This window comes from Prionailurus viverrinus, chromosome F2, assembly GCF_022837055.1.
Source record: "Prionailurus viverrinus isolate Anna chromosome F2, UM_Priviv_1.0, whole genome shotgun sequence".
NCBI lineage: Eukaryota > Metazoa > Chordata > Mammalia > Carnivora > Felidae > Prionailurus > Prionailurus viverrinus.
Window position 1 is genome coordinate 6,481,861 of NC_062578.1, and position 15,783 is coordinate 6,497,643.

At 43.3% G+C, this 15,783-nt stretch overlaps 1 protein-coding gene across 3 annotated transcripts in view; it reads left to right on the top strand.

Annotated features, from left to right (window-relative positions):
- The window catches only part of RGS20 (regulator of G protein signaling 20), an 87,874-nt gene continuing 72,091 nt past the window's right edge, over window positions 1–15,783 (top strand). For all 3 annotated transcript variants that reach the window (XM_047842396.1, XM_047842395.1, XM_047842397.1), the window contains exon 1: window positions 1–165. In XM_047842396.1, coding sequence (XP_047698352.1) covers window positions 1–165 — 165 coding nt within the window. The remainder of the gene's footprint in view (window positions 166–15,783) is intronic.

Sequence of the window (15,783 nt, forward strand, 5' to 3'; positions counted from 1 at the left end):
ATGCCCAGTCCTTCCCAAGACAACCAAGAGTGCCTCCAGAAACATTTCTCCAGGCCATCTATGTGGAAGCAATTTCTGCCCCTGCCTAGGGCTGAGGGATATAATGCAAATATTCACCAGACCATGGAAAATGAAGGAAGCCCCGAGGCTGTGCGTGACGTCAAGGTAAGATGATCTCCACCGTCCATGATGCTTTCTTGACAAGGAAAAGGTTTATCTGGAAAGATTATAAAACCATAAGCAAGCTTTGGCTCAGTGAGCTATTACTCTATCTTACTGACAATTTATCAAAATGTTTTCAAGCCGACCGCAAGAGAAAAACTAGAACCTTGATAATTAATTAACTTCTCTGTCCAGTTTTTTCCAACCTATGCAGCTTCCCTTTACTAAGACAAATGCTTACCTATTTATTATTTGTTTGTTTCAGGAGGTAATGTTTTCAAAGGCAGGAAAGTCAGCCATAGTTTCTTTTGACTATTGATGTTTTGTGGCTATTGTGGCTTAGATGTTTTTCTCCGAAATAAAAATTATATCGCGTGTAGTAATGAAAGAAAAATTATCGACCACTTTCTACAGAAATTGCTTGAGAAAAAAACTGATAAAATAATGCAGGAACGTAAGAACATTAAGAAGCTAAGGGATGTTGGGGCACCTGGGTGGCGCAGTCGGTTAAGCGTCCGACTTCAGCCAGGTCACGATCTCGCGGTCCGTGGGTTCGAGCCCCGCGTCAGGCTCTGGGCTGATGGCTCAGAGCCTGGAGCCTGTTTCCGATTCTGTGTCTTCCTCTCTCTCTGCCCCTCCCCCGTTCATGCTCTGTCTCGCTCTGTCCCAAAAATAAATAAACGTTGAAAAAAAAATTTAAAAAAAAAAAAAAAGAAGCTAAGGGATGTTTTTCCTAAATTCACAGTTTCTTAAGGGTGAATTTTCGAAGCGTGGACGTCTATCAATAGATACCATCATTTCCCCAAACAGTGACAATTTCCCTGCTCAGTGTTGTGTGTATCCTTGCAGTTTAAGCCTGTAAATCCTCTTAACTATTAATAGAATCATCTCGTAAAAGATTATTCAGAGTGGAGGGGGATGAGTATGTGTTACTGTCCTCCCATAATCAGAGCTCAGAATTAAATGCTGCAATCATACTACTGCAAACCTATCCAAATACTTTAACACCAAAAAATTTATCTATCCTTTTACGATGGCTCATATCCTGATCATAATCGTGATTTCTCGTCAGTCACGTTATTTTAACCAACTGGCACAAGACGAAGGAAAGTGCTGTGTGTTTTTGTTTGCTTGTTCGTTTTTATAAATGTTTATTTTTTTTTTTAATTTTTTTTTCAACTTTTTTTTTTTTTATTTATTTTTGGGACAGAGAGAGACAGAGCATGAACGGGGGAGGGGCAGAGAGAGAGGGAGACACAGAATCGGAAACAGGCTCCAGGCTCTGAGCCATCAGCCCAGAGCCTGACGCGGGGCTCGAACTCCCGGACCGCAAGATCGTGACCTGGCTGAAGTCGGACGCTTAACCGACTGCGCCACCCAGGCGCCCCTATAAATGTTTATTTTTGAGAGAGAGAGAAAACACAAGCGGGGGAGCGGCAAAGAGAGAGAGGGAGACACAGAATCCGAAGCAGGCTCCAGGCTCCCAGCAAGCGGTCAGCACAGAGCCCGACGCGGGGCTCGAACTCACGAACCGCGAGATCATGACCTGAGCCGAAGTCGGACACTCCACCGACTGAGACACCCAGGTGCCCCAAGTGTGGTGTTTTTTACTAAGTCATTAAAAAGATTTTTCTGTAGAAATGTACTGACCTTCATTTTTGAGCTTTCAGACAGATGTTGTGAAACTTCAAGCCCCTGTTATCACCTGAGCACTAGGTCTTTAGGAAACTAAAATGAAATGGATATACCGGCCAGAAGCCCTTCATTGATGGGCATCTAAGCCTAAATGCAAAAGAGATTTCTGAAAGGTAGACCTTGGAGGCTACTCTGGGGAACAGCAATGTATGTTTTGTGTGTGCACGTGATATACACATAGGTGCGCACACACATGTAATTGCAAAGTTCTCATTGTATGGAGGGGTACGCTTTAAGCAGAATCCTAGACAAATGAGTTGGAAAAGCATTTGTGAGTCAGCAGCCTCTTCCCACAGCATCCTGAAATCAAATCCGGGATGCTGCTGCTCTCTCCAATCAGTTCTGCCTCTTCAAAACATCTTTTTTTGTCGCATCTGAATAGAGACAGTCACATAGGTGAACACGTCCCTCGTCCAGCATATACAAGGAGGGTAGAACTCATCTGCTTTTAATTCTACAAATATGACTGTATCCACATGATCTGCAAAACCTGGGCCAGGTTTTGAGAAAGATGTGCTCCTTCCTCTCAACAGACTTCCAATATAGTGGGAAAGACAAACGTATCAGCATATGATCATATTATCGGCGTGACTTATGTCAACGGTAGAGGATATCCACGTAATTATAATCTTTCAATCATTAAGGAAGTACGAAGTTAGGATGGTGTATGAGCAACTGAAAATGGCCTAATGAAAGAGTGAAAGAGATGGAATGTGAAATAATGTCTAGAAATGTAGAAAAGTAGGCAGGTTGGGGCGCCTGGGTGGCGCAGTCGGTTGAGCGTCCGACTTCGGCCAGGTCACGATCTCGCGGTCCGGGAGTTCGAGCCCCGCGTCGGGCTCTGGGCTGATGGCTCAGAGCCTGGAGCCTGTTTCCGACTCTGTGTCTCCCTCTCTCTCTGCCCCTCCCCCGTTCATGCCCTGTCTCTCTCTGTCCCAAAAATAAATAAACGTTGAAAAAAAATTAAAAAAAAAAAAAGAAAGAAAAGTAGGCAGGGAGAGATCGGGCTAGAATGTGTCTAGATGTCTAGAGGCCATTGATAAAAACATTAAAAAAATCTGAAACCTAAGCCTCACACCTTAAACAGCAATTAGTTCAAAGTGCATCACGGACTTGAAAAGTACAACCATAAGGAAAACTATAAAACTTCTTGGAAAAACAATTTTTGTAAAGCTTTGTGACCTAAGGCTAAGCAGAGTTCTTAGACATCAGAAGTATAGTCCAGAGGGGTACCTGGGTGGCTCAGTCGGTTAAGTGTTCAACTTCGGCTCAGGTCATGATCTCGTGGTTCGTGAGTTTGAGCCCCGCGTCGGGCTCTGTGCTGACAGCTCGGAGCCTGGAGCCTGCTTCGGATTCTGTGTCTCCCCCTTTCTCTGCCCCTCCCCCGCTTATGCTCTGTTTCTCTCTGTCTCTCAAAAATAAATAAATGTTTAAAAAAAAATTTTTTTTAAGTATAGTCCGTAAAGGAAAAATTAATAAGTCGAACCTCAAAATATCAAAAATAGACTTTTGCTCTGCCAAAACACCTATTAAGAGGATAAATAGACAAGGTACAGACTTTGAGAAAATATATGCAAACCGTATACCTGACAAAGGCCTTGTGTTTAGACTATGTAAAGAACTCTCAGAACTCTGGGATAAAATAACAAACAATCCAACTAGAATATTAGCATTTTATTGCAGAGCATATACAGATGGCAAGTAAACCCGCGAAAAGATAGTTAACATCATAGCCCCAAGGGAAACACAAACTAAAAACACAATCAAATATCATTTCCGACCGATCAGGATGACTAAAATGAAAAACTGAAGAAAAACAAGTGCTGGCAAGGATGTAGAGAAACTAGATCACCCATATATTCCTGGTAAGAATGCACAGCGGTACAGCCGGTCTGGAAAACAATTTGGCAGTTTCTTTCAAACCCAAACACGCAACCGTCATATGGCCCACCTATTTCGCTATTGGCCCTTTATCCCAGAGAAATGAAAACTCATGTTTACACAAAATCTTGTATGCTAACGCTCACAGCACCTTCATTCAGAAGGGCCAAAAACTAGAAACATCCCCAAAGTCCTTCAAAAGTTGAATGAAGGACTGTGGTACATCCACGCTATGGAATACTAAGGAAACCCCTGCGACAACAACAACCAAAAGAATCAACTGTTGATACACAAAAGGAATGAACTATTGATATATGTCCCTTAGATAATCTCAAAGGAATGATGCAGAGTGAAAAAAAATAATGATCCCAGAAAGCCGAGTAAAGTATGATTCCATTTATGTAACATTCTTGAAATGAAATTATAGAGTTCGAGAATGAATTCATGGCTACCAAAGATTGGGGGAACTTTGGGGTGGGACAGTTCTTTCTCCTGATTTTAGTGGTGGGGACAAAAACGTACAGATGTGATAAGATTCTTTGGAAGTAGTGCACACACACGCGCGCGCTCATGCACACACACACAAGTGAGTGCTTATAAAACTGGCGAAATCTGAGTAAGTTCTATGAATGGTACCAATGTGGGTTTCCTGGCTTTGATGTTATACAACAGTCATGCAGTTTCCATTGGGGAAGCTAAGTGAAAAGTGCCTGGGACCACTTTGCACGTTCTCTTTTGGAACTTACTATGAATCTATAATGATTTCAAAATAGAAAGTTAAAAGAAAACAAACCTCCAAAGGCTGGTAGACTGATGATACCCACAGAGCACTGCCTGCGTGTTTCGTCGTGGTTTTTCTGGTTGTTCTTTTCATTTTGAACCAATTTCACTGGGTCAGTAGCACTGATGTCATTAGACCTGTTTTAGAGATGAGAACCCAAGTTCAGAAACACTGGTTGGTTACGTTGTATGAAGTCAGCTGAGTGGTGATTTGAACCTAGGTTTTTTTGGTACTGATTTCTTTACTAATTCAGTGGCTTCTGACAGTGATTTACAAAGCAGACCATAATTTCATGGGCCTGAAGCCAGATTTCTTAATAGGGTTTTCTTTGTGCATTCAGCCTAAAGTACTCCAACACGCACCACTAACTTACTACAGAATAAATTCATACCCCCACATCTATAAGCACGCACCTGTCTTCATCATCATATTTTGCTCCATCAGGATTTTTGCTTCCTTTCTTTCATTCAGGACAAGGAGTGCTAGTGGAAGGTAGGGTGTCCCCTGGGCTAATCGCTTCCTAAGTGACAGACACGAGAAAGAGAGAAAGTAAAAAGGCACACTGGCAAGAAGTCAAATCCATCTATCGATACAGATTTATGTGTGTATATGCGTAGGCATCCCTCTTCAGTAATGAAAATGGTCGGAGCTTAGACAAGAAAGTTCCTTCCACAAAATTTTTTTTTTTTTTAACCTGGAGATCAAGAGTCGCATGCTTTACAGACTGAGCCAGCCTGGCACCCCTCCACGAAATTATTTTTCATATCATTCCAACATCAATGCGCCTCTAAGAGCACAGGCTTCTAAGTGCCCTCCTGTTCCAGACGTGTGATCCCCTGAGCAGCTGATCAAAGCACTTGTTTCGAGACGTTATACACTGAAAGGAGAAAAATAAATGTCAAGGCCCCAAAGGGTAGCTACAAAGACAATGGTGCTTTGTGTGATGAAAAGGATACAGAAAAGAAGAGAAAAAAAAAAATCTTAGTAAAAAGGAATTATGCTTCTAGTATCCAATACCTCAACATGAATGTACTCAGAAGACAAAATTATTTTGTCCTGCCTCCATTTGTGAAAGAGTAAGTTCGGTAGGGATAAAATTAGTTCTTTTTTTTTTTTTTTTTTTTTGACAGCCCTCTGAAAAGACTCCTGTAGTAATTAGTTTAACACTTAAGATGTTCACAAACCTCTTGAGAAAAAGGTTCATTTGGAAGCATGTTGTTGTGATTATATCTTCTATAGTTCGCATGCAAATGTTAATTGGCAATCCTCCAGAACCTATGATAGGGGGTCTCTAGATGAGTATAGCAAAGTATTATTATTATTGTTATTATTATTATTATTATTATTGAAGTATAGTTGAAGTACAATGTTATATTAGTTTCAGGTGTACCGCATACTGATTTGACAATTTTTTTTAATTTTTTTTTTCAACGTTTATTTATTTTTGGGACAGAGAGAGACAGAGCATGAACAGGGGTGGGGCAGAGAGAGAGGGAGACACAGAATCGGAAACAGGCTCCAGGCTCTGAGCCATCAGCCCAGAGCCTGACGCGGGGCTCGAACTCACGGACCGCGAGATCGTGACCTGGCTGAAGTCGGACGCTTAACCGACTGCGCCACCCAGGCGCCCCCTGATTTGACAATTTTATACATCATGCTATGCTCACCACGAGCATGACTGTCTTTAACTCAAAGGCGGGATGGCTCACCAGACTCCAGGTTCAGGGCTTTCCATGAGCCATCTGTGTATTGCCTTCCTTTGATGAGGACCTTAAGGAAGCCCATGGGTGTAGTCTTCGGAAAGGTGAAAAAGTTCCTCAATTACTAGCTCACAGAACCCAGGGCAATCGTGTCACATTAAGAGCCAAACAAAAATAAAGTCAAATAACATTTCAGCTTATCATAAAGCGTATGGTTATCATCCCAGAGTTTTGCTTATGTGGCTCATTTGGACTCTCTCTTACCTTGATGAAGATCTAAGAGACCACCAGCTCATGCCTTCCAAAGTAAGAAGTGAAACAGTGATCGATTCCAAAGTGAATGGCAAAAAGTAACGGCTAAAATCCCTCATGTAATTTTCATAAAATTTAAGAAATGTTTTCACAAATAAATGTTTCCACTTGGCTGACAAAAACACCAGACACGAAGTATTAGATTTTTTAAAAATTGTTTTTAACGTTTATTCATTTTTGAGAGACAGAGACAGAGCGTGAGCAGGGGAGGGGCAGAGAGAGAGAGAGACACAGAATGTGAAGCAGGCTCCAGGCTCCAAGCTGTCGGCACAGAGCCCGACGCGGGGCTCAAACCCACAAACCGCGAGATCATGACCTGAGCCAAAGTCTGACGCTTAACCGACTGAGCTGCCCAGGCATCCCACGAAATATTAGATCTTTAGTGCAAACAGCCCAACTCAGACAACTCAGTCTGTATCAGTCAGGTAGGCCAGTTCATGCTGCAGTAACAAATACACCCCTCAAATCTCAGTGACTTAACAATAAAAGCATATTTTTCAGTCATGCCACAGTTTGGGGTAGGTCAGACTCTACCCGGTGACCCCGGACTCACACTGCTTCCATCTCGGTGGCTCTGTCACGTAGTGGATCCAAAGTCACTCTCCAGGCATACTTAGGAAAGGGAGAGTGGGAAAGGAAGCTTAACTCCCTCTGAGGGAGGTGAATGTCATTACTTCCATTCACGTTCACCCTGATCAGAGCTGGGCACGTGGCCAATGTGATCGCAAAGGAGGTTCACATTACATCACAGAGATGACCCAGGTACTGAGAGGCCTCACCATTCCCACCACACCTCCCACTTGGCCCCACTTGTAAGAGAAAACTCGGATGACTACAAAAGGAGTACGGCATTCCTTATACTTCAGAAAAGCATGTATATTTTTTAAAAATATGTACATATGCATACATACATGAAAGAATGTATAATATGTATCTGTGCTTTTCAATTGATTTCAAAAAGCCAATCCTCTGAAGTTAAAAACCAGCCATTAATTACTTGTCATGAATTATCAAAAAGGAGGCTTCTGAGAAAATGCAACTCTTCCCTCCAGTGGGAATATCTACAAACCAAGTGCTTGCTTACTAACACCCAACGTTTTATTTTCCACATTGGAACTAAAGATTTTTCAAAATTTTTTTCTAATATTTATTTATTTTTGAGAGAGAGAGAGACAGAGCGTGAGCAAGGGAGGGGCAGAGAGAGAGAGAGGGAGACACAGAATCCAAAGCGAGCTCCAGGCTCTGAGCTGTCGGCACAGAGTCTGGCGTGGGGCTCAAAACCACCGACTGTGAGATAGATCATGACCTGAGCTAAAGTCGGATGCCTAACTGACTGAGCCACCCAGGTGCCCCAAAACCAAAGATTCTTCTATTCTGAAAATAACAATGTACCAGAAAAATCCACATGAGTTCTATTCCTCAAAGTTTCAGATTAAAATTTTAAATACAAGTTTTGGTCATGTTTGCCATTTACTTAGACATTTAAATAATTATCTTTGAGGGTTTTACATTAAAAATTAGGTTTTTGGGGGTGCCTGGGTGGCTCAGTTGGTTGAGAGTCCGACTTCAGCTCAGGTCATGATCTCACAGTTTGTGGGTTCAAGCCCCGCCTGGGGCTCTGTGCTGATGGCTCAGAGCCTGCCTCACATTCTGTGTCTCCCTCTCTCTCTGCCCCTCCCCCACTTGTGGTCTGTTTCTCTGTCTCTCAAAAATAAATAAATGTAAAAAAAATTTTTTTTTAAATTAGGTTTTTGCCATTGGATTCTATTTTCAGAGGCCAACATCTCCGCTGGTGCTGCAAAGTGATTTGTTTTGGCAAAGATCAATAGTACTTTAAGGTATTTCTTTGCTCTTTAGAAGTTTTTCTGAATGAGAATGGGTTAAAGGATATCTGGCATTAGGTAGTTTTCTCATGTGGCCCAAGTTTGCTTTTGTTCTTGAGAATGGAAACCTAGAGTTCCTGAAAACACAAATGAACAGGGCGGTGATTCTAAAACTGATGCCTCTGGGTGGCTTCCTGGGCATTATGATTCACACAACACTCAGCGCCGGGGACGACATACAGTAGTAAGTCCCTGTTCCTTGGAGGTGTCCCGGAATTCCCCAATGCTTCTTTTCTAAGTTTTTGTTTAAATTCCAGTTAGTTAACATACAGTGTAATATTAGCGTCAGGTGCACAATATAGTGATTCGCCACTTCCGGACCACAGCCGGTGCTCATCCCAAGTGCCCTCCTTAATCCCCATCACCTGTTTCCCCCAGCAACCCCCACCACCTCCCCTCTGGGAACCAGTTTGTTCTCTATAGTTAAGAGTCTGTTTCTTGGTTTGCCTCTCTCTCTCTCTTTCTCTTTGCTTATTTGTTTCTCTTAAATTCCAGATATGAATGAAATCATACGGTATCTTTATTTCTCTCACTTATTTCACTTGGCAGGAAACGTCTTAACTTCCAGGGTACTGTGGCACCACCACAGAGTCCTAATCGAGCACTAACAGTGCTCCTCTTCTTGGAAATCTTATAGATCTTATAAATCTCTGAAGCACTAAATAACTGAAGACAAACTGATTTACAGCAGGAGAGCTTTGAAGAAAAAAAACTTTATGTCCCAAGCCAGTGTCATTCCTGCCCTTGCTCGCTCGCTCGAGAGAGAGAGACATTTTAAGAGAGGCAAGTGCATGGGTTCTGACACAGCCACACTTCCTGCACAAATCACGTGGAAATATGTTTCAGAGCCATGATAAATGAGGGCAAAATAAGAATTCAAATATGGGGCAGTCCCGGTTGGGAAGGATTGATGGTAATTATTGAAACGGTCCCTCAGATGGAGGTATTCGATGTAAAAAGTGACTGCAAAAGGTGGTTATTGTTTAAAAGTTTGGTTATATTATAAAAAGGAGACACAAATGGGGGAAGGGCTTACAATTCCATTTAGATTCACAGACACAACAAGAGGAAGGGAGATCGGAAACATGGGTCCTACTCCTCACGTCCAGTAAAAGGAAGTCAGAAGAGACTGTGGTTATGCTTAAAAAAAAAATCCTTTAAGAGGCAAGCGGAAATGGTTTCAGAAGAAAGACATGTGACCTTCAACTTCCTTCAAAATGACAGGGGAAGTGGGGAGTCGGGGGAACGATGAAGCAGAATTGGCAATAATGCTAATACTGAGTGATACATACGAGAGTTCACGAGTATATTCACTCCGGGTTTTATTTGAAAATACACATAATAAAAAGATTTCATCTCAAAGCCTGGAGGTTAGAATTTACCCTTTGAAATTAAGCAACAAATAGACTCATAAATACACAAATACAACTTTCCATATATCTATTTATACCACAGTGGGAGCTGTTAGCACACGGTTCAGACATCCACTGGATAGCACAACTGATCCTGACCTTTCAGGAAAATCTTTAAAAATGGCAAAAGATCCTGTCTGGAAGTCTAAAAAAACATACTGCCCTGGTTGGCCTCATACTGTTTGGGCTTCCCCCCTCCCCCCCCCCAAATCTCATAAATGCTCAGATTTTAAATTAATGGTTAGGAAAAAAAGATATCTAAGCCTCATTTTCCCTATTCAAAAGATCTCATAAAATCATGTTGTTGGCTTTCCTGTCAAAACCAAGCCAGCCTTGGGGCGCCTGGCTGGCTCAGAAGAGCACGTGACTCTTGACCTAAGGGTTGTGAGTTCAACCCCCACATTGGGTGTAGTAAACAAATAAAAGAAAATCAAGCCAGCCTTCACAAAACCATAAAATCACTGCAAATATCTTAGGAAATTTACATTAAAGTTTTGCCTTCTTGCAAGGTAGAGATGTAGGTGAACTTTACTGGGAACGTTTGATTGTAAACTTATTGTTATAGGTTCTGTCTGAACCATGTATCTCTATTTTGTGGGTAAAAGCAATTCAGATCAGGTTTGTGTCATCTGGCTATTTATTTTAGAAACTTTGGTAGACTGGTTTCACAGTTACTGCATTTAAAAAGACCGAGAAAAGGAATTTTTAAATGAAGCAAATATGCTGACAGACAATATTCAGTTTAAGCCACGCAGTGACTGTTGGAATAGATTTCAAATATTCAATAACGAAACCCAAATTGCAGAGTACATAAGTAATTGAATCTGACATCAATGATGTAACCAAATATGTTTTTCCATATGAATATATATTTTGCTCATAGAATTTTGAATTCTCAGCACTAAAAATTGTAAGGCTTCATTTTCAACGGATAGACCATTCCAAGGGCTTTTATTTGAAATAAGACCTAAACGTGAACTAAAATATCATAAGCATAGTCTCAACGCATTTTGGTAACGAACTTTGAATTCAGACTGTGTGTGACCAGAAGATAAAAAGAGACAGCAAGAAGGCAGGAGCCCGGCCGCTCAGGAACCTGAGCCTAGGAGTCTGTGGAAGGTGCTAGAAAGACAGTTCAGCACCACACATCTCCTCTGTTTATCCCCTATTTAGCAAAGATCTGTGGGTGGGCTCCCCCAGCGACTGGAGCCTAGTCCCAGACAAACCCTTTCCCCCACCAGACATGGTGGACGGTGAGGTCTGATGTGACCTTCTGTGCTCCCTTGAGTCAGGCCAGATTGATCCAGTTCAGGTCCAGTGTGTCTAATAGCCCAGACACACTGCTACGTGAATAATTTTACCTGCAAATTATCATTAAAGGCTGCTCGAGGTTATGTAAGAATGGTTAAGCAGAAAGGACCAAATGGAATGAATAAAACATTACTAGAAAGAAATGATCAAAGCATTTGATATTACCAATTTCACACCACATTTCTCCATTCTGTGATGAATCTGCTCTCTCTGCTTCTGCAAGTTGGACCGAGCCCCATTTATTTAAGACTTTCATCTGTGACCATTTGCCCAGAATGTCACATGTTCTGAAGGGTATATTGTTTTAAGTTTTCAGTCAAGGAGAGAGCTTTGTTACCATCAGCAGCATCCAAGGAGGACCTGCACTTAATTGTGTAGACACGTTCGTTACAGAGAAAGGTGGCCGGATTGAACAATAAGCATACGCGGTTAGCAAATAAAAGCCAGGCACTCTTGCTTCCTTCTTTCTGTGTTTGTCTTTTCTTTAAAATAGCAGCAAACCGACTATTTCCAACAACTTACTGGTGTCATTAAGGTCGGCAAGCTTCCCCTGTCCCAGAGTTGCAATTTTGGAAAAGAAAGCCAGCATTTTCCACCTTGTGGTGGCCCCTGAGGGAGTCCAGGCTTTGGGGAACCAATCATTGCCTTTTGTGCATTCTTTACAGCACTTGAGATGGGCAAGGTGAAGAGGCGGAGGGTGTGGGAGACAGGAAGCAAAAGAAGGTCTCCCAGGCACAGACTGGGAGATCACGGAAGTTTGCCATTCTCACTCTCCCCTCTCCCCTTCCCTCCAGGCATACCTGAGGCAACTCATTTTCTCAGTCTGGCCTGGTTTTTCTCACTAGAAAAAAAAAAAAAATTAAAGTTCAAATTCATTTGCACTTAGATGTAAATATATTTAATAGATCGTTCCTTCTCACCAAATCTGTAAGGCATTCTAAGGTTAGGGCCACAGGAAGACCTTGCAGGGGTGTAACCTGAGGCATCTAAAAGCTGAGCAGAAGAGAAGCCTTGGTGTTTGGGGCTATTTCTGGCCCCTTCTCAGAAGCCACACTCCAGGCTGGGCCAAATCCCAGCTGCATCTGGCACTGGCTGCTGCTGCTGATTACAGAGACGCCGCGGCATTCCCGGCGTCCTCTTGGCACTTCGAGAGCCTCCTCTCTCTCTGTGCAGCCTTGGCCAAAGGCCAGGTTAGAAGTCTCCTTGGCTCATCCATCAGAAATGAGCTGGTTTTCGGGCGCCTGGGTGGCTCAGTCACTTGAGCCTCTGACTCTTTGATTTCAGCTCAGGTCATGATCCCAGGGTCATGGGATCAAGCCCCGTATCGGACCCCGCACTGCCTGCTTGAGATTCTCCCTCCCCAACTCGCACAGCATGCGCTCTCACTCTCTCTCTCAAAATAAACAAACATCTTTAAAAAAAAAAAAAGAAAAGAAATGAGCTGGTTTTTAGAAACATGAAATCACAAAAGAGAGGAGAAAAAAAATGAAGGCTCGTGACAGTTTCAAATGCCTTCTCACGGAGTCAAGACTCGGCGCTCGGCTGCACCCTCTCGGCACACAGCTCCCCACCTCGCGCCCAGATGCAACAGCAATTTTGGGGAGCCCAAGAGCAAGACAGGCTCTTGAGCCCTAAAACTTTGTAAACGCCAAGACCGGAGGGAGTCAAAGAATGGTAAATGCTGACATCTGCTGGACGTTACGGCATTGCAGGATTGCCATCCAGGAAAACCTAACACTGCGTTGGAAATAAAGGAAGTCTGAGTGCTTGAAGGCATCCTTTATCCCAACTGCAAAAGTTCAGCTAGGTGCATCTTTTTGGTACGCAGGTACAAACCGGGCAGTATGATGACATAAGAGCAATGTCTTTGTCATGGCGAGAACTGGTTTTCGAATTCGGGTCCACGTCAGGTTTAATTCTCTGAGTCTTAGTTTTCATCTATAAAATCAAGACAATGATACCTCTCATACGTAATTTTATTAGTTTTTTTTTTTTTAATCAATACTTTGAATTTTAAAACACAATCTGCACCCACGGGTCCGGGCTTCCCATTGGTCCCGCGCTGCTGTCCTGAGGAACCCCTGGGACCTGCATGTTTGATTTGCACTCAGTTTCCCCCACAACAGTTGTTAACTTCATTATTCCCATCCACGGGCAGAGCCTCACACGTACTGAGCACATGGTAAGAGCCCAGTCAATGCTGATTTGTTGATTGATTAGTAGATAGAAATGTGTTATTTCCCTACTCTGTTCCCACCACATGGGTGAAACACTGAGTTTTCTCTACCTCTTTAAGACCATCGTTAGGGGGCGCCTGGGTGGCTCAGTCAGTTGAGCGGCCGACTTCGGTTCAGGTCAGGATCTCGCGGTCCGTGAGTTCGAGCCCCGCGTCGGGCTCTGTGCTGACAGCTCGGAGCCTGGAGCCTGTTTCCGATTCTGTGTCTTCCTCTCTCCGACCCTCCCCCGTTCATGCTCTGTCTCTCTCTGTCTCAAAAATAAATAAACGTTAAAAAAAAAATTAAAAAAAAAAAAAAAGACCATCGTTAGAATCTCAGGTGCTGTGAAGGACATTAATGATAGTTATGGATCCTGAATGGTCTCCAACTCTGTAATTTCAAGTCCGTGCCAACTTCCAGCCTCAAGAAAAACACCCCTTTTAAAATGCAGAGCAAAGCAATCCAATTCAGTGGAGTCCAACTCAAAGAAATCAATGATGGCTAACAAGTTCTCCCAGCAGCCAGGCCAGGCAGCCGGGCCAGCAGAGAGAGAGCGAGCCTTGGGACGGGGCCCTGTGCAGCCTCAGTGAGACTCACACAAAGCCTGGTTTATTAGAAACCACTGGAAGAGCTACAAGGCCCAGGCAGACTTCCTGGGCCCTGTCACAAATTTCCACTTTGAGGCGAACAGTGTCTTCCTTTGTTCTTGCCATCTTGGTTGTTGGTTTTTGCGCTCCGTCAGCGTGAAATCGGTGGGTCTGGCCTGGGACCGTGGGGACACACGGAGGCCAGGCTCCTTAAGAAAGACCTGCCCGTGTTCCCTTTTGCATCACGCCTTCTCTGAACACCCATTTTAATAAGCCCCGTGCCCTGGAGGCTTGCGCATGGAACTGTGGCCGCTTCTATCCTGCTATTTCTTGTCTATTGCGGTTTACGAAGATTTGAGATAGGTTGTTTAGATCGTGTCATTTCTTAAGTTCATTCGTTCAACAAATATTGATTGAATACCCATTATGTCTCAGAACGGCTTTAGGTTTTTTTGAGACACAGGTTTGAACAAGGCAAAGTCCTGACCCTCACAGACTATCACAATTCAGTGCAGGAAATGCTGTGACAAGAGCAAGCATACGGGCAGCTAACCCAACCTGGGAGAGCTTCCTGGAGGAAATGGCACCTAAGCTGAGATTTGAAGGCAAAGTAGGAGACTGCCCTGGGAGAGAAGATGAGGAGCAGATTAGGAATGGGTAAGGCTCTTGCACTGTTGGTGGGAATGCAAACTGGTGCAGCCGCTCTGGAAAACAGTGTGGAGGTTCCTCAGAAAATTCAAAATAGATCTACCCTATGACCCAGCAATAGCACTGCTCGGAATTTACCCAAGGGATCCAGGAGTGCTGATGAGTAGGGGCACTTGTACCCCAATGTTTATAGCAGCACTTTCAACAATAGCCAAATTATGGAAAGAGCCTAAATGTCCATCAACTGATGAATGGATAAAGAAATTGTGGTTTATATACACAATGGAGTACTACGTGGCAATGAGAAAGAATGAAATATGGCCCTTTGTAGCAACATGGATGGAACTGGAGAGTGTGATGCTAAGTGAAATAAGCCATACAGAGAAAGACAGATACCATATGTTTTCGCTCTTATGTGGCTCCTGAGAAACTTACCAGAAGACCATGGGGGAGGAGGAAAAAAAAATAAGAAGAAAGGTTAGAGAGGGAGAGAGCCAAAACATAAGAGACTCTTAAAAACTGAGAACAAACTGAGGGTTGATGGGGGGTGGGAAGGAGGGGTGGGTGGGTGATGGGTACTGAGGAGGGCACCTGTTGGGATGAGCACTGGGTGTTGTATGGAAACCAATTTGACAATAAATTTCACATTAAAAAGAAAAAAGAAAAAAAAGAATGGGTAAGGATTCAGCAGAAGGAGAATTTATACCTGGAATGAGAATGAACAAGGGGATTTTAGGAACTGGGGAACTTTAACATGATTGGAGCTTTGAGTACAAAGTAATAGTGAGAAAGAAAAGTGAGTAAGTAAACAGAGTACGGATCAAATCACAAAAGGTCTACATGCCATATTAGGACCTATAGAGAAATGAGGAGCCAGTGAATGGTTAGAGGGAGGGGAGTAACATGACTGTATTTGCCTCTTAGAAAGATCAGTGTTTCTGCGGGGGGGGGGGGGGGGGGCAGCAGATCAGAGTGGACTCAGGCGCTGTGCAGACTCCAAGGCAGAAACTGTTTTGGAGGATGCTGTAATTTAATTAAGCGAGCTGGGGGAGTCACAGTGGGGATGTTGAAAAGCGTTCGCCTGGGGAGGCATGCTGGCTCCAGAACTCCCTCTGGATTCTGCTCTGCTTCTCTGCTCTAAGGTACACGGTTGTGTGTGTGTGTGTGTGTGTGTGTGTGTGTTGTGTGTGTACAC